This window comes from Lutzomyia longipalpis, chromosome 1, assembly GCF_024334085.1.
Source record: "Lutzomyia longipalpis isolate SR_M1_2022 chromosome 1, ASM2433408v1".
NCBI lineage: Eukaryota > Metazoa > Arthropoda > Insecta > Diptera > Psychodidae > Lutzomyia > Lutzomyia longipalpis.
In genome coordinates this window covers 30,956,030-30,978,275 of record NC_074707.1, presented here as the reverse complement: position 1 = coordinate 30,978,275, position 22,246 = coordinate 30,956,030, and the positions used below count along the sequence as shown (strand labels likewise).

The following is a 22,246-nucleotide window of genomic DNA, read 5'->3' as shown; positions in this document are numbered from 1 at the left end:
TTTTTAAATTAACGAATTTTACAAATTTTAATAGGTACTTTTTTTAAAATAGAATATTATTACATCCCTGTAAGGTATAGCTTTCGTCTCCTTCTTTTGGAGCAAAATCTATTTATTTTTTATATGGATTTTCCTCATTTTTCCGGCATGTAAAGGGTGACTCGAATCAGAGTCTGATTCTGAATGTGGAATCAACTGCAATGTACCCCTTGTTCTGTGAGTCATACTTGGTATTTCCTAATAGGTAATAATACCCAAGTATTGTATTTGTTGAAAAATTGATCGGCCTCAAACTTTGTATAAGCATATATTGGAAAACATAATGTAATGAACAATAAAATATTAATTAATGATTATTGAGCTAAAATAATAAATTATCAGAATAGTTTATGAAATAAAAAAGATTTTTTTTAAAAAGATGGTAAAATAATTATAACAACTCTAAAAATAGTTAATAATTATTTTTAGAATACATTTTTTTCCAAAGATATTTTTTTTATTTAACGACGACAAAAGAAAAATTTTAATTTTAAACTTTAAAACTAACTAAAAAAAACACTCCTCGAATTTTCATAATTTATTAGACCATCTCTATTAAAAATAAAATTTAAAAATATAAATAATTTCAAACTATAATGAATCAAGAAACAACGCAACAATAATGCTTACCCATTTGAGACACGCAGCATTAATCATGACTGGGATTTATCTCTGCAATTTATTTTATTAGGAAGAGAAACTGTACAGAGAGGTTGCTTTTCTTTATTATTCTCCGTTTTCCTCCTTTATTTCACGTAAAGACAAGAGTGAATACATTTGGTGTGGATTGCAGTTGAAAAAAGTATCATGGCATTGCTTCGTGCAGTCCTCTGTGGCTTCTTAGTTTTTGGTAAGAAATTATTTTGCGTCTTACATTTTCCCTTTCAATGGAAACTCCTTTCTCTTTGTGTTTTGACATTTCTATTTTTTCCTAAACTTAAGCATTTTACAACTTTGTTGCTTTATCTTTTCTGTAGGTGCTGTTGCAGCATCACCCATTGGACAGGAAAAGGAAACAGTTTTGGACCGTAGATGTGCTACAGGACCCCAATTTTGGTGTGCAAATATCGTGTAAGCGACTTTCTTTTCTCTGTGTAAATTCGCAATCATTCAGTTTGCGATAAGACGATCATTTTGTTGAGTCGTGTGATTCATTCGACATTCGCTATCAACTTGGGTCAGGAATATTGCTTATATTTTTGTTCGGAGAATTTTCAAGAACAGCCCTCCCTTTGTTTCAAAATTTCCAAACTTTATATACCAAATTGTGATAAAAATTATTTATTTATCTCAAATTGCTTTTAATAAGGCATCTCCTTGAGGGAAATTTTTTTCACTAGAATTCTCATTTGCTGACTTTGCATTGCATTGATTCTTACAATGACTCATTCACTGCCCCCTTCTTTACCACAAAATCTCTCACAATTTATCTTTCCTTGACGAATTTACCGAATGAAGCGGGCATTTAAGTTAGAGAGGAGGAAACAACAATGATGATGATCATGGAATGCAAGAAAAGTTGACATTTATTATTTTATTCAATATTCCCCTATATGATGTTAATGACAAAATTTATCCAAATTATTCATTAACTGGTCATTAGAAATTCCCTTTCTCTATTTAATCTTGCATGTAGGTACAAAAACCGTTCTGTGAAATGCATCGACTGTTGGAAAATTATTATTTTCCATATTTGTAGGTCTTCATACCATATAATATTCCTTTCTCTAATTCCAAAATAACTTCTCATTGAGCTGCTGAAGCAAAAGAAATCAATAAGTGTTAGGCCATTATGCAATGGTGTGTATATATGTACATATTTCATTCCATTACAATATTCGTACGTACAGGGTCATTTGTTGACCAAAGACGCGTTTTTTGTCTTCCTCATCTTCCTCTTATGAATGAGCCACCATGATCTTTTACAATAAATCTACTATTGTAAAGAAAATATCTCTGAAAAAAAAAACACGAAAGACTTTTTTGTAACCCCACAGAATCCTTCACTGATAACCCAAGATTAACTGTGTTAAGACAGACGATAAATACATATTTATAAAAATATTCAAGAAAATATGGGACGAGAAAAAGAAAGAATGTAGGAAATATTAAGACTCTTTTTCTCGTCTTATTTCTTGTTTTTTCATTAACATCTTATTAAATAAGAATTTAGAATAAATTAATTTTTTTTGCTAAATAAATAAATTTATTGATCTTTTTCCTTAAAATATTGCAACATGTCTTGCTTGAATAAATCAACATTTGGATTTTCAGGAGTTTTATAAAAAACTAAAGATACATTTAGTATAGTTTATCGAAGAAAACCTTCGATTGCTTCAAGGATTTTAAGTGATCAAGGATTTTATTTGATTTTTTACCTGAAGCTCAGAGAATTTTGTCTTAAATTTTATTAATGTTAGTCAATAATAAATTTATGATTTCAACCCATTGATGCAAGAGAGTCACAATAACCGTATAAAATACAGTTTTCATGGCCATTAATTTTACTTTTGATTAACATTCAAAATAAAAGCATAAACACACATATTAATTTTCAGAACTGCAAAAAAATGCAACGCCGTAACGCATTGCATTCAGACGGTGTGGGAGAAGCAGAGTGTGCCTGAAGACAGGGATTCAATTTGCAAGATTTGCTTGGATATGGTACAGCAGGCACGTGATCAATTGGAAAGTAATGAGACACAGTCGGATCTCAGGGATGTCTTTGAGGGCTCCTGCAAGTTGATTCCGATCAAATTGGTGCGCAAGGAGTGCATTAAGATGGCGGATGATTTTGTGCCTGAACTCGTGGAAGCTCTTGCATCCCAAATGAATCCTCAGATGGTATGCTCTGTGGCTGGATTGTGCAACAATGCCAATATTGACAAACTACTTGAGATGAAGCAACATTCGTCGGAAGAGGTGGATGAACTTGTGCCTCACGTTGAAACGGAAAATGTCGATGACTTCACGTGCGATCGTTGCAATAAGATTGCCAGTGAAATTGCTCGTAGATTTTCCAATGCTGATCGCGATACTGTTCTGGAAAATATGCTTCTCTACTGTGGAAAAATGGGATCATTCTCGGACTCGTGTGCAAGCGTTGTTCTTACCTACTTCAATGAAATCTACGACCACATGTCCGAGAATTTCAATGAGAAGAGCATTTGTCACATTAGTGGCGTCTGCGCTAAAAACTACCATAAGCACTCGGAAATGGTTGAAATTAGGCCAATGGCCAATGTTGGCGTAGTTTCGGTGAAAGATGACATTCCATGCGAATTGTGCGAGCAGTTGGTTCGTCATCTTCGGGACGTTTTGATTGCCAACACCACTGAGGCGGAATTCAAGATGGTCCTCGAGGGTTTCTGCAAACAAATGGGTGGCTTCAGCACTGAGTGCCTGAGTATTGTCGATCAATATTACGATCAAATTTACAATTCACTTGTAAATGAACTCGATGAGAAGGGTGCATGCTTCCTTATTGGTATTTGCCCGAAAGGTGTTGCCAATGTAAATGAACATTCCCAAATTATGCCACTTCTCCCAGCTCTTCAGGCTCAAGAAATTCATGTGACACTCAAGAAAATTGGACCTGCACCACCGAAGAAGCTTCTCGGAGAAGGAGAACCCAAGCTCTCCAATGAGGAGATTCTCAATATGCAACTACCCATTGATCGTCTCATGGGTCCACCAAATTCTCTGTACTTGATTGATAATGGAAAATGGTGTCTGCTCTGTGAATACGTCATGCACTTCCTCCAGGATACAATTTCTTCACCCGACAATGAGGTATGATTTGTATAACATTTTTTATTTATCTACAAAAACCGGGTGTTTTTTAAAATAAATTCTCAACTCAGCACGTTAATGTTATTTACATTGTCATAAATTTTTTATCCATTAGCACTTTTTTAATACATAGAACTAACATCTTCTACAAGTCTGGAAAATCCTGATCGCATTCTTTGAACAATTTAATTTTCACCTTGAAACTTAAAAAAACTATCAGATTGCAATATTTTTTTTATGATTAATTAATTGCAACATTCTTTTGTCTTGGGAAAATTCGATAACTTTTAGGGACAAATTCCGAGAAATTCGAATAAATTTTTTCCACAAAAAATATTAGCATTGGGTCATTAAGAAACCAAAAATTAATTTATTAATATTTCAGGAGAAAATCAAAACAGAAGTGAATAAGGTTTGCGGAAGAATTCCACACACCTTTGAAGCGGAATGCCACAACTTTGTCGACGTCTATGGTGATGCCATTGTTGCACTTTTGGTGCAAGATATTGATCCAAGTATGGTGAGTAATTAAATTTTAATTTAATTAATATTGTTACATGACCTACAAAATGCTAATTAATTTTTTTAGGTGTGCCCACGCATTAGATTCTGTCCAAGTCGCAAGGAGGAAGATGTTGAGATCTTTGCACCGGACAATTTGGAAATAACTGTGGATATTTCAAATACTGGTGCCGATAAACCAATGTGCCCACTGTGCCTGTTGGCTGTGAAGGATCTTCAGGAAGCAATCCAGAGTGATAAGTCTAAGGCGAACATCATGAAGAATCTCGAGTCACTTTGCAGTCATCTACCGCAGAAACTTACACCGGAATGCAAAGATTTTGTCGATACATATTCATCTGAACTCGTTGATATGCTCATTAATGATTTCACAGCGGAACAAATTTGTGTAAATCTTCGTCTATGCAAGGATACACCGGTTCCACCAACTGTTCATAATGAAGACAATGACATTTTCACAAATGAAATACCCGATGACACCGTAAATGGGCAATTAGTGACTGATGATTTCCAACCAAAACGCTATGAAACAACACCTGAGTGCCTCCTGTGTGAGCGTGTAATTAATGAAGTGGAGAAAAAAGTCGTCAACAAGAAATCCAAGGAACAAATTAAACACGCTTTGGAGCATGCTTGCGATAAAGTGAAGAAATTGCGTGAAAAATGCTTGGCTTACGTTGAGAAGCACGGTGATCAAATTGCGGATCTAATTATGAAGGATTTGGCACCAAAAGAGATCTGTCGCATTTTAGGCTACTGCCTTATTCATCCTGATGAATTGACCAATAGCGAACCAGATTGTATGTTGCAACACTTGAATTGCTTTAAGAATTTTTAGATTCTAAATTTTTCTTTTATTTCTTTGCAGTGGAAATCGATGAAGCCATTTCCATCACAGTCTTTGCAAAACCCGCAAATTCTCAGAAGGACATTGCTAGCCCATACCCTGGAGACTCCAATCAGTGCACCCTATGCCAATTCATTATAACGCAATTGGAGAAGGATTTGATTAATAAGAAAACAGAGGATGAGGTGAAGAAAGCAGTTGAAACTGTTTGTGAGAGATTGCCGAAGAAAGTTTCTCAACAGTGCAACCAATTCGTTGAACGATATGCCGAAATTATTCTCTCAATTTTGGCAACTGCTCCACCAAGCGAAGTTTGCAAGAGAATTGGACTATGTGCTCCGGCTAAAATTGAATTGCCACCACAGTATGTTGAGAGCAAGAAGGAAGTCATTGAGTGTGCCATTTGCCAGAGCGTGGTTATTGAAGTGGAAAAGCTCGTGAGTGATCCTAAATTTGAAAGGAATGTTGAAAAAATGGCATACAAAGTGTGCAGTCTTCTGCCATCCAAGTACTACGAGAAGGTAAGTTAGGAGATAAAAAAAATAATCATATAATTATCAAATTGTTATCTAAATATTTTTTATTACATTTTATTATAGTGCAGGGAAATGGTGGAGATATATGGGCAGAGCATGATTAATTTAATCGTGGCAAAGAGTGAACCAATAAAGGTTTGCGAACAAATTGGTATGTGCTTCCCGGGTGAAAGTCCTGGATACATCCAACTCTACGAAGGTGATATTTCACCGCGAGAGATTGAGTTTGCAGAAGAAGTTACCCCCAAGCAACGACTTGTTGGGGCTAATGAATGCACCTGGGGTCCATCTCATTGGTGTGCAAATGAGGAGAATGCTAAAAAATGCAATGTAATTTAAATATTTTTTTTTATCTAGTCGTCCACTCAACACAAATTAATTTATCTAATTTTTTTCCAACTTCTTTTCTTTGCATTTTAGATGTTGGCACACTGCACTGAGAAATACTGGAAGGATGGAAAACCCAGTGCGTAGAGGTGATGGAAGGATTTAAAAAAAAATGTTTACCTTTTTTCATACAAAAAAATTTAATCTTTAATAAGTTACGTAGGAGAATGCGGGAACTTAATAATTTTTACCAAAAATAAAATACTAAAAATAAAATGAACACTAGCACAGTCTTAATTATGGTAACAAGAGGTCTTATAAATGCTAAGAATAATAGGGATTCTTATGTACAGTGGAGATGATTGAGGTTGTATAGAGAAAGTAATGTTTATATTTGACCGAAGAGATTCAGTTTATAATATTTTATCGTTCTTAAAATCGATGACTGTGACGTTAAAAATATCCATGAAGAATGTAAGAAAATCGGAAGATTGAAATAAAGAATTTGAATGAAATATAAAAATTAAGTTTTTTTATTCATTAAAATTTTAAAAGCTTAGAAGACACAAATCTCTCAAAAATTGATTTAAAAAATTGAAATGATGAAAAATCGATTATGACGTTTTGGAATTATTTATACCTTTCATCAGGTCAACAACTATTTGGGTAATGTTTGGGCTCCACAACTGGATTGAAGTATTTTTTAGACATTTATTTGATTTTCTATTGTTTTTTTTATTTCTATCGATATTATTGTATTCCTCTTACTTTTCTTTAAAATATAACTCAAACATTTAATTTAATTTTACCAAAAGTTTACAAACCTATCCCAACGAGAACGATGGGATGCCACTAGATGAGAGACTAAATGTATGGAAATGTACGAGCAAACAAACCACAAGAGCAGTGTATCTGTGCATTAAGAGTGGCATAGAATGTCTGTGGTGAAAAATTCAAGGCATGCGCACCCGAAGGATGGACAATCTGTCATTTGTGCAGGAGTGAAAACTGTGGGAAAATCCTGAGTATATGTGTAATAGTGAAGAAATTACATTGAATTACATTATAAGGTAGACGCAGTAAAAGGGACGTGATTTGATTAAGTGATTAGCATTGAATTCAAAGTTGTACACCAAGAGTTTCTTGTGAATTTACAGAGAAACTTTTACACGACTGCACATAGAGCTGACTTTTTGCTTGAAAGGGTTTTTTTTCTTTTAAATTTTCCATTTTATTTTTCATCAAATCCATGTCATTTAATATGATATCGAACAATTAAATGCATTGCCTTGAAAGCAAAGACACGCAAAATTCCTATGGATTGACAAAATGGAATTGAGAGTAGTTTTCTATTGAAAATTGTGTGTCGTTTTTCTCTCTTTATTTGTTTGTTGGATGCAGTATCGATTTTCCCGGCTACCTGCCCTCCGGGAGCAACAACACAAAGTGCACGTTTTATCGGTGTATTACTTGTGCGAATATACCTACACCACTGTATCAATGAGCGCAAAAACTATTACTTTGCAATTACTGCAAAAATGGAAAATAATAAAACGTGAAAAAACTGAAATATGTTGAACAAAATTTTAATACATACCTATATGTGAGTAATGTTTCTAGAAGGGATGCCATAAAAATCATTAAAAACAAAGAGATTAAAAATTTTCATGAAAATTAAAGATGTGAAAATTCAATAATGTAAAACTAATTCGAAAAAAGAGATCCTGGAATGAAGGAAAATGTCTGAGGCAATGTTGACGAATCAGTCGGAGCAGCAGCATCAATCTGAAGATTTGAATTTTACCGCTTTCACTGATTTGTGTCGTTTTTGTTCACTAAAGAATGGTCCAAAGCTCCACCTGTTTGACAAAGAGGCAGAACAGAGGCAAATTATCTACAAAATACGGTCTATACTTCCAGTCGCGGTGAGGTTTTATGTCGTCTCAGTGAAAAAAAAAGCTTTTTACAAGAGCAATCACTTTTAATTTCTCTTTTGCATTTTGCCTTTTTGCTTTTGCAGATAACCAAGGAGGATTACTTACCAAAGAAAATCTGCGAAGTTTGCGTTAATCGTCTTGAGGTACTCTTTGATTGGCGCACCAATTGCATTCAAACTGATGTAGTACTGAGAAACTATGCTGAATCCATGAGAGCAGTAACTGCTTCAATTAATTTTCAGGTATTTATCTAATAATTATTATAGAACTTTTAATTTTAAAAAAAATCAAGTTAAATGAATTTAGTACAAATTGAAGAAAATACTTGAATAACTTTTTGTTTTTTTTATTTCTAATTAATCTGCTATACACATTCATATAATAATGTGTGCGCTTTGCAAGTGAATTCCATCAATAGAATATACAAACAATGAATCCTACTATGTATTCCATTATATCAGGACACGAATATACATATTTTTTAGCGACTGTTGCGCAGAGCTATTTTTCCTGTCCAGTCACAGAGAATTTAAAAATAATTGCATGCTCTAGGAGAGTTGTTGAAATTATTTATTGAATTTCAGAGTTTTTTTTTGTTGAAAATTATGTGTTCCTTTAAGATATTTATATATCATAAGTTTAATTTAATGAAAAGAACTCAAACCCTTAAAGCAAATGATAATAGAAAAAGTCAAACAAACCTGTCGAAATATCCTACAAAAATATTTTAATTTTCTTCCAAATTTCTATAATTTTTTTTAAATTTAAAAATATTATTTTTACCATAAAATTGTATTTCTTAGCTACATAGAAAAAAAATTCAAAATGTTCTTTAAATCTTTTTTTTAGAATTTCAAATTTCAGGCAAGGATTGATATTGCAAATTATTTTATTAACGCTATTTATTTTTTATTTTAATTCATGTTTAATTTAAAGGACCTTAAATGCTTTGTAGGGAAATATTAGAAAATTTTTGAAATTCGTTTTACATATTTATTGTCTAAAGCACCAAATTGTAAAATTATTATTAAAATTCTTTTCTTTTTCTAAATCTATTTTTACATACACTTTTTTTATTTGACCGATATTAAAGTTAACTCGATTAATTTTTAAAGCTTTCATCCTCTCCGCATTCAATATCATTTTTGATGTTCCCATTAGCTCAGAGTGTGACTGTCTCGTGTACACAGTTTTAAATCAATAAAACAATCTGAACTTTTTTCTTTATACGTTCAGCGCTATATATCGACATATCCTTGTACATATATGTATATAATATGCATTATATACAAGTATATTTCATACATACTTTGGGTGTAAGAACATTAAACACATTTTATAATCTATATCAAAAGTCTATTTCTTTTCTTCTTGTCACAAATACAAGAGCCCCCCGTGGAAATGCTTGGTATTTTCCAATTGTATTCCTGAGATGGTGTAAGTTTGTGTGTATTTCATGTAAAATGCCGAATGGGGGGATCGAGAACGCGGCTCTCGAAATTCGACGGAGGGACGTCGTATTGATCCTTCACCCCAGACTCATGCTCAGTTTGAGGAGGGGACGCAATGGGGATGTGTGGTATGGGAATAGCTATACATATATTTGCTTGCGACTGTAAATACTGTAACCGTCCCCCTCACACTTGGTGGCCTGAATGCAACTAAGGGACATACGCAGGGTGGTTTTCGCCTTCCACGACGTCGACTCCTTTCGTCCTCGTGTGCGCCTCCAGTTACGGAAGTGTCCGCTGTCGGTCAATGCAGACAGTGCGAACTACTTCCGTTTTATACATATATACAACATACATATGTGTAAACGCAGCTAAGAGATGCATGTCAATAGTTTTCCACCTCATTCTTTCTCCATTTTGCCTCAACTTTGACGTATTTATTTTTTTTTAATTCCAATCATATCCTGTTTTTCCCAATTAATCATTACTGAAAGATGAGAAAGTCCTAATCACTTTCACTGCCAATCTGATGCTATATATATAGCGGTTGTATGTGTATATGAAAATACTTATAAAACGGGTGTCGTTCAGTGACGGATTTACTCAAATTTAGCATCCATCCTTAAAGGATACTATATGTAATAAAAATCGGAAACCACACAATGTTCCAAAGACGAATCCATCACTGTAATATAATGAAGCTCCCCATTGGCTCATGCCTCCCTTTTCGATGATGAGGAACAATATACAGGAACATACTGGGTAGTAGGTAAAGAAAATTGTATTATTTTTCATCATACTGTATTAAAAAAAATTGTATTAAAAAGACGTATTTTGTCTGGCTATTCGACTTTTACGTAGCCTTCATCAGGGGCTGCGATTGTCTGGAAAATTATATTTCGTCATATTTTGATGAAGAAGAATATTCTAAAGATCTTGAAAATCTATGTACAACAGGCCGTGTACGCGACTCAATTTTTGTATGGAATTCTTTGGTAAAAAATGAAGTTGGACTGCGCTTTTTTACTGACAGCATCAATCTCAAATCCGTTGGTACCATTAAATTGTACAACTAATAACTTACAAAATAACAGATTCTCAGAGTGCGATCAGTATTCTAAGTGTCAAAAAATTAAAATTTTATTACCAAAGGCGAAAAATTCCCATACAAAAAGTGAGCCATTTTTGCTCTTCAACTTCAAAACAAAGTAGACCGTGTACAGGGCCTGATGTACAATAATGGGAAAACTCAAAAAGCTCAAAAAAAGCTTCTTCTATAGGAAATGAAGTTCAAAACTGGAAATTGTTATGAATTGTAACGGCTCCTCGGTTTAAATTTGCCGCTCAATCTTTTTTCTCATACGTCTCCCACAAGTGGAGACCCCTTTAGTGAAACATCATTTTTCGTCATTGTAAAACCAACTCTCAAAGTGTGCACATCGTGCTAATTTCTCAGTGATCATAAAAACCAATCTAAAAACCCCAAACCAAACCCCTTAAAACCCAAAACCTAAAACAAAGTGAACATTGAAAAATATACAGTCCAGCTCTACGGCAAAGGAAAAGGAAAATTTAATCCTTCGCCCGGATTGGGGCTCCCATAGGTGAGTTGCCCATCCATTCATTTAACCATCTACATATTTTGGTCCATCAACCCGGCGTCGTCCGGAGGAGACGACCCACCAGCGATTTGGATATTCACCCCGTGACGGCCATTGTACGCACCGTCACGACAATCAGCAAAGTACCTTCAAGGGGCGCTCATCGGCGACTTCAAAGGAATTTGCAACTTGCTCAAACACCCACTGGCTATCATCTCACGACTCTTCACAACGAAGCGTCATCTCATCTCTCCGGAAGCACCACATTACTGCGACACACCGCACAGTGAAGTCCGGAAGATCATAACCTCACTTTTAGCCACGAGGTTCTCTTTTCACCGCCAATTTGTCAAGAAAGCACTTAACCTCACTCTTGGTAAGTCCTTTCCAATTTTCATTCTTGTTTCTGCGCGCATCAACTGCCCAGAAAATCGCAAAAATGTCGCCCAGGGCTCAAAGGGGAGGGGTCAAGAGCTCCATCACGCGAATTGATAACTTCCTTAAGTCTCTGGAGACTGCTCAAATCGATCATCCCGACATGCGCAAGCAATTGAAAGCCAAACTCGATTTGCTATACGAAAATAAATCCAAACTCCTCAACATTCACGAGGAAATCATTGCCGAAGTGGGAGTGAACGTCGAGGAGGAAGAATCAGAGCTCGAGAAGCTTCTTTCTCGAATCGATGACATCGACACTGCCATTAGACTGCTTTTGTACAAAGACGAACCGTTGGATAAGGGTGAAAAAGGTTCTACCGGGAATGAGTCATTTGAAAGTACAACAGCCAACAAATTCGACACATTCTTGGAGAAATTCTCAAGTGCTTTGGACAAAATTTCTTCCGGCAAACCCTCATATCATGAAGCTTCCGATCACATTAAACTCCAGCCCATTTCAATCCCAACTTTCTCGGGTTCCTATCAGGAATGGCCTACATTCAAAGACATTTTCCTGACCACTATTGGGGATTCCAAAAAGTTGCCCGATGCTCACAAAATGCAGTATCTCATCTCAAGTCTTTCCGGGGAGGCCAAAGAGACAGTGCAACACATGAAAATTTGCGACAACAATTATCGCGCTGCATGGTCTCTTCTCTCTGAAAAATATGATGATCAATGTGCTCTCATTAACGACAATATTCAGAGATTTCTATCCCAGCCCAACATCAAGGCTTCCTCTGAAGCATCTGTTCGTCAATTTCGCACAACCTGTAACTCAATTCTCCACTCTCTCGATTCATTGAACGCAAACGGACGGGATATTTGGCTTGTTCATTGGGCTTCAAAGCACCTCGACAGTGAGTCCATGTCACTTTGGGCTCGCGAAATCAAGAATAAGTTGCCAACCTGGGATCTTTTCGATAAATTTCTTGACGAACGTGCAAAGACTCTCGCTATCTACACACCCCCTGTTGAGAAATCCACATCACAGAAATCCCAGGCCCCACAGAAGTCCAACACGCGTCCCAAACAAAATGCAACCAATCTCATCAATACTGACAAGGCAGACCCATGTGCCTGCTGTAAGGGGGATTCCCACAAGCTGTTCAAATGTTCCAAATTTGTCTCCCTCACTCCCGTCGAGAGATACGATTTCGTCAAGTTGCACAAGCTCTGTCGAAACTGTCTGGGCAAAAATCACGGATCCAAGGACTGCAAATCCTCCACATGCAAGAAATGCAATACAAAACATTCGACCCTGCTACACGATGCATTCCCTGCCTCCATTCCACCCGAGAATCAACAGAACACTCCTCCTGCCCCTCAAGTGCCAAACAACACTCCCAATCAGACTGTCGCAATCTCATCGTCTGTGCTGTCTTCACACACAGGTACAAGAGTCTTTTTGGCCACAGCGGTAGTGGAAATTCTCGACAAGGAAAACAAGGTTCACCTCTGCAGAGCCATCCTCGATTCAGGAGCTCAGCTGAATCTCATCACTCAAGAACTCAGTCAGAAGTTGAAGCTTGACAAATTTGCTGCCCCGATTGTCATTAAAGGAGTTACAGGTTCACAATCGGTTGCGAAATATCAGGTGGAAACCGTTGTCAGGTCCCGTGCCACTGACTTCCATGTCGATCTCAGATGTCTAATCGTCCCCAAGATCACAGGAGAGCTTCCTAATTGGACGGTAGACACTCAATCTATTCCCATTCCCAAGAACATCTTCATGGCTGATCCTAATTGGGATGTCACACGCCCTATTGACCTTCTCATTGGTGCGGAAGTTTATGGTGACATTGTGAAGGATGAATCCATCAAACTTGGGTCAGGTCTCCCACAGCTGAAGAACACAGATTTTGGGTGGTCTCTCATAGGGCCACACAAGGCACAATCTCCATCAACAGTTGGCCTACTTCACTCCTCAAACCCGTTCGAGTGTTGTCTCACCACATTTTCCAGCATTGACGCATCTCTTCAAAAATTCTGGAAAGTGGAAGAGGTTTCTGTTAAACCTCCGCTAACGCAGGAGCACAACGAGGTTGAGGAACACTTCTCAAAGACCACATACCGAGACCCAAATGGCCGATACGTTCTCCAACTTCCTCTTCGTCCCACAGTGGAAAACCTGGAAGATAACAAGGAAAACGCTCTCCGTCAATTTCGCCGTTTGGAAAAACGTCTGAACGCGCACCCTCAACTCAAGGAGGAGTACACCAAGTCCATTCATCAATATCTCAAGGATGGTTTCCTGGAACCAGTTCCTAAACAGGATGTATCAGAATTTGTCTATTACATGCCTCACCACCCTGTAATCAAGGAGTCATCTTCCACAACAAAGGTGCGCATCGTTCACAATGCTAGTTCTCGCTCCTCAACGGGACTTAGTCTCAACGAAGTCTTGAAAGTCGGCCCCACAGTTCAGCCTCCGCTAGTTGCCACTCTCACAAACTTTCGAAAGCATCCCGTTGCGTTCAGTACGGATATTCGTCAGATGTATCCCCAGTTTCTTCTCAATCCTATACACAGGGATCTGCAGAGAGTTTTTTGGAGGGACTCTCCATCAGAACCAATCGTAGAGTACAGGCTCACAGGAGTATGTTTCGGCGTTGCCTCATCGCCGTTCCTAGCCACACGTGCCCTCATGCAATTGGCCCTTGATGAACAGAAGAACTATCCTAAAGCTTCACAAGTGCTTCTCAACAATGTCTATGTAGACGACTGTCTATTCTCATGTGCAACAATTGAAGAAGCCCTTGAAGTTCAACGACAACTCATCGCAATCACACAATCAGCTGGCCTCACTCTCTCCAAGTGGTGCTCCAACCGCAAAGAGCTCCTCAAAGTTTGTGGTGACTCTGTTAGCGATTCGGTCGATCTTCCTGAGCACACCGTGAGTACTCTCGGCATGAAATGGAACACTACGAAAGATATTTTCCATTACGAGGGCAGCTTTGATGATTCACCAATTAAGACCAAACGCAATGCACTCTCCTTTATCGCGCGGCTTTACGATCCAGAAGGTTTCTTGGGTCCACTCATTGTCAGAGGGAAGATACTCGTACAATCGCTCTGGAAACTGAAGCTTACATGGGATGACGAACTTCCACCGTCACTTCTTTCCGAGTGGGAAGCCTACCACAATGACCTGAAAGGGATTTCTGCCATCACAATTCCTCGCTGGGCGTCCACCATTCAGTCACCAACTTCAGAGGAGCTACATGTATTTTGCGACGCCAGTCAGGAAGCATATGGTGCTGCGCTCTACTATGTCACTGAAGGTCCACAAGGGCGTTCATCTTTTCTACTTTTCTCAAAGTCAAAGGTGGCCCCCATTCAGACACTAACAATTCCCCGACTTGAACTTTTGAGTGCCGAGTTGGGTCTATGCATCATGGATAAGTTCCGCAACGTGTACAACGTCTCTAACTGCCATTATTGGACCGACTCAATGGTTGTTTTCCATCAGATACAATCCTCAGGGTTGAAATTCGAAGTGTTCGTAGCCCACCGAATTGCCAAGATACATTCACTCTCCAACAGAGAAAATTGGCATCACGCTGGGTCAATCAATCCTGCTGACATCATCTCGAGGGGGTCCACTGCACAAGATCTGCGGTCATCTTCGCTGTGGTGGCACGGCCCATCATTTCTCCTCGAATCCTCGGCCAATTGGCCACAATGCAACATCTCAGTTGATGAGCAATCCGCTCTTGTCGCATCTAGCCTAGAAAAAGAAGATCAACCTGAGGATCTTTCATTCGATTTTATCGCAAAGTTGATTTCTGAGACTACCGACTACGCAGAAGCAACTCGTGTTCTTGCCATTACATTTAGATTTCTCGCTATTGCTCGAAAGGCACCTCATCAAACTGGCCCACTCTCTGTTGCGGAGATCACCCACGCAGAACGGGCTCTAGTCAAATGGGACCAGCAGAATAAACTCTCTCACTTGTTCACGGCAATTGAAAAGGGAACACTTCACTCTAATCAAGGGATAAAATCATTCAGAATGCTCGCTCCATTCATCGACAAAGATGGGCTCATACGCGTCGGCGGACGCACTTCTCAGTCTTCTGAGGCTTATGATGCTCGATTTCCCATTCTGCTCCCAAAGGGGGAACTCGCAAGAATGATTGCATCACACGAACATCGAAAGCAATTGCATCCCGGACCACAGCTACTTCTTGCCACACTTCAACAGCGTCTTTGGCCATTGGGGGGAAGGAAACTCACCAGGGATGCAGTCAAAAATTGTATTCGATGTATTCGTTTCAAACCCCGTCTCGGCGAACAATTTATGGGTGATCTACCTTCGGCACGAGTGAACTTCAATTCACCTTTTCATAATACAGCGGTTGATTATTGTGGACCAGTTTGGATCAGACCCAACCTCAAACGCGGAGGCACTCCTCGTAAAGCTTACGTGTGCGTGTTCGTTTGCCTCACCACTAAAGCTGTCCATCTTGAGCTCGTCAACGACCTGACTTGTGAGGCATTCATTGCTGCTCTTCGCAGACTCGTAGGTCGGCGCTCTGCTCCACTGCACATCTACAGTGACAATGCTACAAATTTCACAGCAGCCAACAAGGAACTACAGTCACTCCTAGAAGCTGAGGATTTCCAAAGGAAACTGACTTCTGAAGCTGCTTCAATGGGAGTCACCTGGCACTTCCAGCCACCACGAGCTCCACATCACGGTGGTTTGTGTGAGGCCGGGGTTAAATCTCTCAAGCATCACCTCGTTCGCATCGTGGGTGACAGATACTTCACCTATGAGGAGTTTTACACAATCCTCGTACAAATTGAAGGCATCCTAAATAGCCGCCCACTTACTCCCCTCACCGATGATCCATCAGAGCTCGAACCTCTTACACCAGGACATTTCCTGACACCTGGAAAGGCACTCACAGAACTACCTAATCCAGATCTTCAAGAGCTCCCCATGAACCGCCTCAATCGCTGGCAATTGTGTCAGCACATGGTACAAGAGTTTTCTCGCCGTTGGAGAACTGAATACCTCACTCAGCTACAGAAGAGGACAAAATGGTTCGCCAACCTTCCCAATCTCAAGGTTGGTGATCTTGTAATCATTCACACTGACAACTCGCCGTCTCATAGATGGCCTCTGGCAGTCATTCAAGAGATACATCCCGGCAAGGATGGAAGAGTGCGTGTTGTCACAGTTCGGACAGCAAAAGGTGTCTACAAGAGGTCGGTCAACAAGCTTTGTCGCCTCCCAACTCCAGATAACGACGAGATCGCCTCAAAGACTCAGCAGGATCCTTCGGACCTGTTCCCGGGGAGTATGTAACGGCTCCTCGGTTTAAATTTGCCGCTCAATCTTTTTTCTCATACGTCTCCCACAAGTGGAGACCCCTTTAGTGAAACATCATTTTTCGTCATTGTAAAACCAACTCTCAAAGTGTGCACATCGTGCTAATTTCTCAGTGATCATAAAAACCAATCTAAAAACCCCAAACCAAACCCCTTAAAACCCAAAACCTAAAACAAAGTGAACATTGAAAAATATACAGTCCAGCTCTACGGCAAAGGAAAAGGAAAATTTAATCCTTCGCCCGGATTGGGGCTCCCATAGGTGAGTTGCCCATCCATTCATTTAACCATCTACATGAATCTTTTCGTATTATCCTTTGTACGGCCCTGGGCGCCGCATTGAGCTCATATCAGAAAGGGAGGGAAACTGCCTAGGGGGAGTAGATGGCGGTGAGGCCGTTTATAAATTACATCGGTTTATGAACACACCATCCATATGACGTATGTGTATGTGTGTTGTGTGTAATGTGTATGTCCGTACATGAAGAAGGGAAAGGGACTGCTTGGAGCAGTGTGTAGTGAGGGCTGGGGGTGGAAATGCCTGCCGCCGCTTGGTTGGTGGTGAGCCAGGAAATTTTCTTCGACTCGGGCTTGACGGACGGCGGCACGACTCAAACGGAGAAAGGCGCTTGTACGTCGCGCGCGCGGAATTTCTTCCTCCCTACAGTTGTAAACTCTGCAGCCCTTCTTTTGGGGTGAAGGACTTCACTTCTATTGAGAAAATTGTACACATAATTTGTAAAAAAAAAAAGTACATTGTGGTTTACAAGTGTTTAAGAGAATTATTTCTCACATTACCTCTTGCAACCTGTGCTGTGTTAAAATGCAAAGCTTTGGGGTATTATTGGGAAAAGTTGGAATTCAGGGTGTGTAATGAATTAATGTGCTGCAGTGAGAAAAAAAATGCAAAGTGATTCACTGGTTTAGTCACAAAGGCTGTTCCTGCGGAGAGACGGGGGTTTTCATCTATTTTTCTCTCCACAAATACTGTCTGGAGTAAATTGGTTATGCAATATGTTTTTTGTGAGTACCTCCAAGTTTAAACTATACTGCAAATGATGCAATGGACAGAACAGTGAAAATGTATTCCTTGTTTTCTGTGTAGCCTGTGTGTAGTATACATATGTACATATATCTGTAATATGTATATATATATATAAATACATAGGGTGTAGAAAATGATATATGGGGATGGGGTACGTGAGTAAGTGAGCCCAAAAGAAGAGACTTTCCTCGTAAGGTGCGAGAATTCTTATTCCACCCTCACTCCCCCCCATGGGAGATTCATAAGGGGGTTGAGGTAACGTTCTACACAGAACGTCGTACATTTGTGATTCGGCGTTAAATTTCTGCCACTGAATATGTACATACAAGGGTGCCCATATATGTTACTCTTATGTGTGATTTTGAGGGGAATCCACTGAGGGAAATCCATATTAGAGGAAAATTCGGTCCGCACCGCAATTGTTCGTCTCCTCCTCTTTCTCTCTCCTAGTCGTCGCTATATAGAAAATTCACCATCTCCCTACCACTACCAACGTCGCCAGCCGACAACTCGGGGTTGTGCCATTCGAGCATTTTGCCGCTGTGTGTATGACTGTTTCAATTAGTTTTATTGATTTTAACATAAATTCGAATTGAAACTGAGCTCTGCGCGACTCCCTTTGCCATCTCCCACCATTTAGACTCTTCGATATATATAAATTTTCAAACTTATTACTTTATATTTCGATAAAACCATCACATTAAGCGACTAGAAAAATTTCCTTTTATTTAACTCTTATCGATTTTGCCACGAATTTTATCCTAAATCAGTTTTAAAAATAAATATCTCTTCAGGATGGGCAGGTGAATATTGACAAGATGTCTTCGGCACAAAAAAATGCCTATTTGGAAGCTCATATGGCTGTGCAGCAGCACATGGCTCAAGCTGCTGCTATGCAACTAAAACAGCAAGTTTTATCACGACCTGGGAGCCATGCTAGTGAAAATTCCAGTGGAAATAATCAACAATCATCCCAACAGTCTGGTCAAACGCAACACTCACCATCAAATGTGACATCATCCCAACACTATGGTAGTACAATTAAGGTTCCGCAAATTAGTTCATCGAGTTCCGGTGGTGCTGATAGCACATTTACAGTTCCGGATGATGTTGGTATGGGATATGAAGGAGGAGTAAGGGTTCTGCAAAGTTTGGGAAATTGGTATGTCAATGTTTTAAATTGTACATCCCGTACATCCGCATATAATATTTTACTTTACTTTAATTTATCCATACGTTAACTTCTCTCTTTTCTTGCTGGTTGTACAAAATATTTTTTTTTGCTTTTTTTATTTCAAGAAAAGAAACTTTATTTTAACCAGAAAATCTATAAAAAATATTCTAATTTCTTAAGATCTGCTTATTCTTTTGTTAAATGAAATAATCGAATATTAAGGATTTTTTTCCTTATTAAAGGACACCCGACATTCCTCCAAATGTGCCACGTCCAAACCTAATACCCTTCACAGAACCATATGTGGAGGGTGGTTCAATGCATCCTGCAAGTCGCCTAAAAGCACTACAGCAAGTGCAACAAGCATCAAGTGGTATTAGAAAAGCGAACACATCATCCAAAAGTACTAGCACTGGCGAAACGAGTATAAATCAACACCATATATTTTATCCTATATATTTTGACATTGATAAATAATCCTAATTGTATATAATTTCTACCCATCCCATATGAAAATGGATAGGTCATAAGGCATTCGAGTGCTCCGTGTGCGGAAAGGGACTGGCCAGGAAAGATAAATTAACAATTCACATGCGTATCCATACAGGAGAAAAACCTTACATTTGTGAAGTATATTCTTTAGCTAAAGAAAATGATGTTGGATAGCGTGTACGATGAAATTCAATTAATTGTTGTGTCTTTTCCTTTCCGCTACCCATTTACATCTAGGTGTGCAATAAAGCATTCGCTAGGCGAGATAAGCTTGTGATCCACATGAATAAATTTAAGCATGTCACCCCGACCAACATTGCACCACTGGGAAAGCGTCACAACAACTTGACGGTGAAAAAGAAGGAGGAGAACAACGAGAATACCAAACAATCAACTATTGATCATCAGGGTTTGTCGCAGCAGACCACTCCAAGTGCAGTGTCGCACAGTATGGTACCCCCGCAGCAGCCACATCCACAGACGAGTACCCCTATTCCGGGGGTGCCTCTGCCACACCATCACCAACAACAACTGTCGTGGACCTGCGAGTTATGTGGCAGGATGTTTTCAACAAGAGATGAGTGGTCTTTGCATGCCAAGAGTCACTTGGAGGTACATAACATTTTTTTTCATTTTAAGTTAAATGCTTATTTTTAAAAATAAATTTTTAGTTTTCTAAAATGGACAGAGCTTGAAGAAATTGCATTAATATTTTTCCAGAAGGGTCATTGTACATAGTTAATGTTATCTACTAAAGAAATTTATGCATGATTTAATGTTAAAACTTTTTGTTTAAAATCAATGAATATGAAAAGAGGATAAAATGTTAGTAATTTAATAAATTGTGAGATCAGGAACTACGCTGACTGTTATATCCAGCGCAGTTCATTGTTACTAAATGCAATTTTCTCTGTCTGTGACTTGTGACAAAGTTATTTCTAAATCTCTCCTCAAGCGCAATATTATGGTTAAAAAATAGAGCACAAATTGTCTATGAATTTTTCATAATATGAAGAAGTATAGGAAGAAAGTTTTTTTTCTATTCTGACGTCACTGCAAAAGACTTTAATTATTCTTTAAATTTGAAACGGTCTACAAAATTGCAAAGAAGCGGGTACACCTACCGCGATACATGGAGAGTTTGAATTTATTATTTTTATTCCACGCGTTCCATGTGAATGCAGATCATCATGTACTCATCTCCGAAAGTTACACAGAAAGTACAACTTTATTTTGCATTTCATGAAGAGAAAAAAAGAACACAACTGGAAAAATACCGAAAAATATTTTACATGAGAAAATTTATTTTTCAATTTTTTTTTCGGCATAGAAAAATATACTTTCTCTGTCGTCAAAGAGAGCATTTAATTGATAAATTTTATTTATTTTGCAGTATTGACATCAGGGAAAGGCAAATGGAGACGTGTTGCATCAAAGCAGTAATTCGGATGTGGGCACAGGTATGATTCCAGTGAAGGACAAAATGTTGTTACCTCATCAAAACCAAGCTATTCTGTCGCAGCAGCATCAGGTACACCGTGCTCATCATCCAACAACCGGCGCCTTAAATGGTTACCCGGCAAGTAGTAAATCACCGGCCGTACAACAATTTCTCCACTCGGCGTCCACATCAGCCCATGCAGTGGATCTAGATGAGCGTCACTGGCATCTCGGTCAGTGCGCAATGCTGGTCAATTCTACACCCAACCACCATCAATATACTGTCAACAATGTGTTTTCCACACCAAATGCCACAGCATTCAGCTCCCCGTGAGACAGGAATTATTTGCCATTCCGCATAATGTCTTTGGAGAAAATACGATTTCCACACAATATTCTTCGTGAATTTGACTCATTTTTGTACATATAGGTATATAGAATAAAATCCTTCTTTAGTGGCAGAAAAAATCATACAATTCTAAAAAAAACAAGCAAAAGAATCAACTATAAAAAAAGAATAAATTCAAAATCAGTCTCTATAGAAATTTTTACATACACAATGTAACTTTATATAGAACATTTTTTATATCATAAAAAAAGGTTTGAAAAAACAATTGAGAAACTATACCCGTACATAGAGTCCTTCAGCTTTCAAACAACCAGTAATATTTAAAATTGGAATTATTTTATATGAGAAAGAGATTGTAGGAAATTTTTCAACTAAAACTTTAGTACATAACACATAATACTAAAAAAAGATGTAGATATCAATTTGTTATTTTTTTTTCCAATGAAGGATTTAAGAAAATATGATCTAATGATTATATTTACAAAAGAAAATATGAACGTGTATAAAAATAATAATATATAGAGGAAAAAAATAAAATCAAATTAACTTCAATTCAACTGAAATGAGGTGAATAAAAATTCTGCAAATTGTAAAAGAAGTGGAATTATTTGGCGTATGTATTTGGAGGGAATTTGCATTATTTATATATGAAAAAAAAAAATCTAAAATATAAAGGAAAATAGAAAACCTATCTAACTGAATATATAATGACATATCTGAATTAGGAAATTTGCGTTTATTCATTGTGAAGAAAAGGAAATAAAAAAAGATATGTACGGTTCTGAATTAAAAATGAGGATGCATGAGGGAGATTAATTCGGAACGATAAGAGAGAAAAGTCAAAGATGTAAAGCATTATATATACAACAATAAAAAAATTAATAATTTAATCATAATTCGATGGTACAATTAATCA

General features: G+C 38.1%; 2 protein-coding genes across 6 annotated transcripts; both read left to right on the top strand.

Annotated features, from left to right (window-relative positions):
- The first annotated feature begins 700 nt into the window (after positions 1-700).
- Positions 701-6,586, top strand: LOC129797859 (prosaposin). Its single transcript, XM_055840716.1, has 8 exons — positions 701-889; positions 1,017-1,110; positions 2,598-3,831; positions 4,217-4,351; positions 4,421-5,153; positions 5,222-5,721; positions 5,800-6,066; positions 6,157-6,586. Exons 1-8 carry the CDS (start codon positions 847-849, stop codon positions 6,208-6,210), a joined length of 3,060 nt encoding a protein of 1,019 aa, XP_055696691.1. The 5' UTR covers positions 701-846; the 3' UTR covers positions 6,211-6,586.
- A 446-nt stretch (positions 6,587-7,032) lies between these two features.
- Positions 7,033-22,226, top strand: LOC129785854 (early growth response protein 1-A). 5 transcript variants are annotated; one of them, XR_008750064.1, is made up of 8 exons: positions 7,033-7,988; positions 8,084-8,242; positions 18,670-19,037; positions 19,292-19,473; positions 19,573-19,679; positions 19,779-20,153; positions 20,935-21,001; positions 21,067-22,226. XR_008750064.1 is itself a non-coding variant. In XM_055820509.1 (7 exons), exons 1-7 carry the CDS (start codon positions 7,803-7,805, stop codon positions 20,938-20,940), a joined length of 1,362 nt encoding a protein of 453 aa, XP_055676484.1. In that variant the 5' UTR covers positions 7,033-7,802; the 3' UTR covers positions 20,941-22,226. The 5 variants fall into 5 exon arrangements, 2 of the variants coding, with proteins under 2 accessions (XP_055676484.1, XP_055676482.1); XR_008750066.1 differs by having other exon boundaries at positions 21,064-22,226; XR_008750065.1 differs by having other exon boundaries at positions 21,050-22,226.
- The last annotated feature ends 20 nt before the right edge of the window (positions 22,227-22,246 follow it).

What these genes read in the sequence shown, in the direction of transcription:
- LOC129797859 (XM_055840716.1), top strand. Translation starts at nt 847, where the DNA reads ATGGCATTGCTTCGTGCAGTCCTCTGTGGCTTCTTAGTTTTTG. An exon ending in CTGTGGCTTCTTAGTTTTTG is followed by an intron (nt 890 to 1,016) that starts GTAAGAAATTAT and finishes TCTTTTCTGTAG; the next exon opens with GTGCTGTTGCAGCATCACCC. An exon ending in CATCCAAGTACTACGAGAAG is followed by an intron (nt 5,722 to 5,799) that starts GTAAGTTAGGAG and finishes ATTTTATTATAG; the next exon opens with TGCAGGGAAATGGTGGAGAT.
- LOC129785854 (XM_055820507.1), top strand. Translation starts at nt 7,803, where the DNA reads ATGTCTGAGGCAATGTTGACGAATCAGTCGGAGCAGCAGCATCAATCT. An exon ending in GGTCTATACTTCCAGTCGCG is followed by an intron (nt 7,989 to 8,083) that starts GTGAGGTTTTAT and finishes TTGCTTTTGCAG; the next exon opens with ATAACCAAGGAGGATTACTT. An exon ending in AAAAACCTTACATTTGTGAA is followed by an intron (nt 19,680 to 19,778) that starts GTATATTCTTTA and finishes ATTTACATCTAG; the next exon opens with GTGTGCAATAAAGCATTCGC.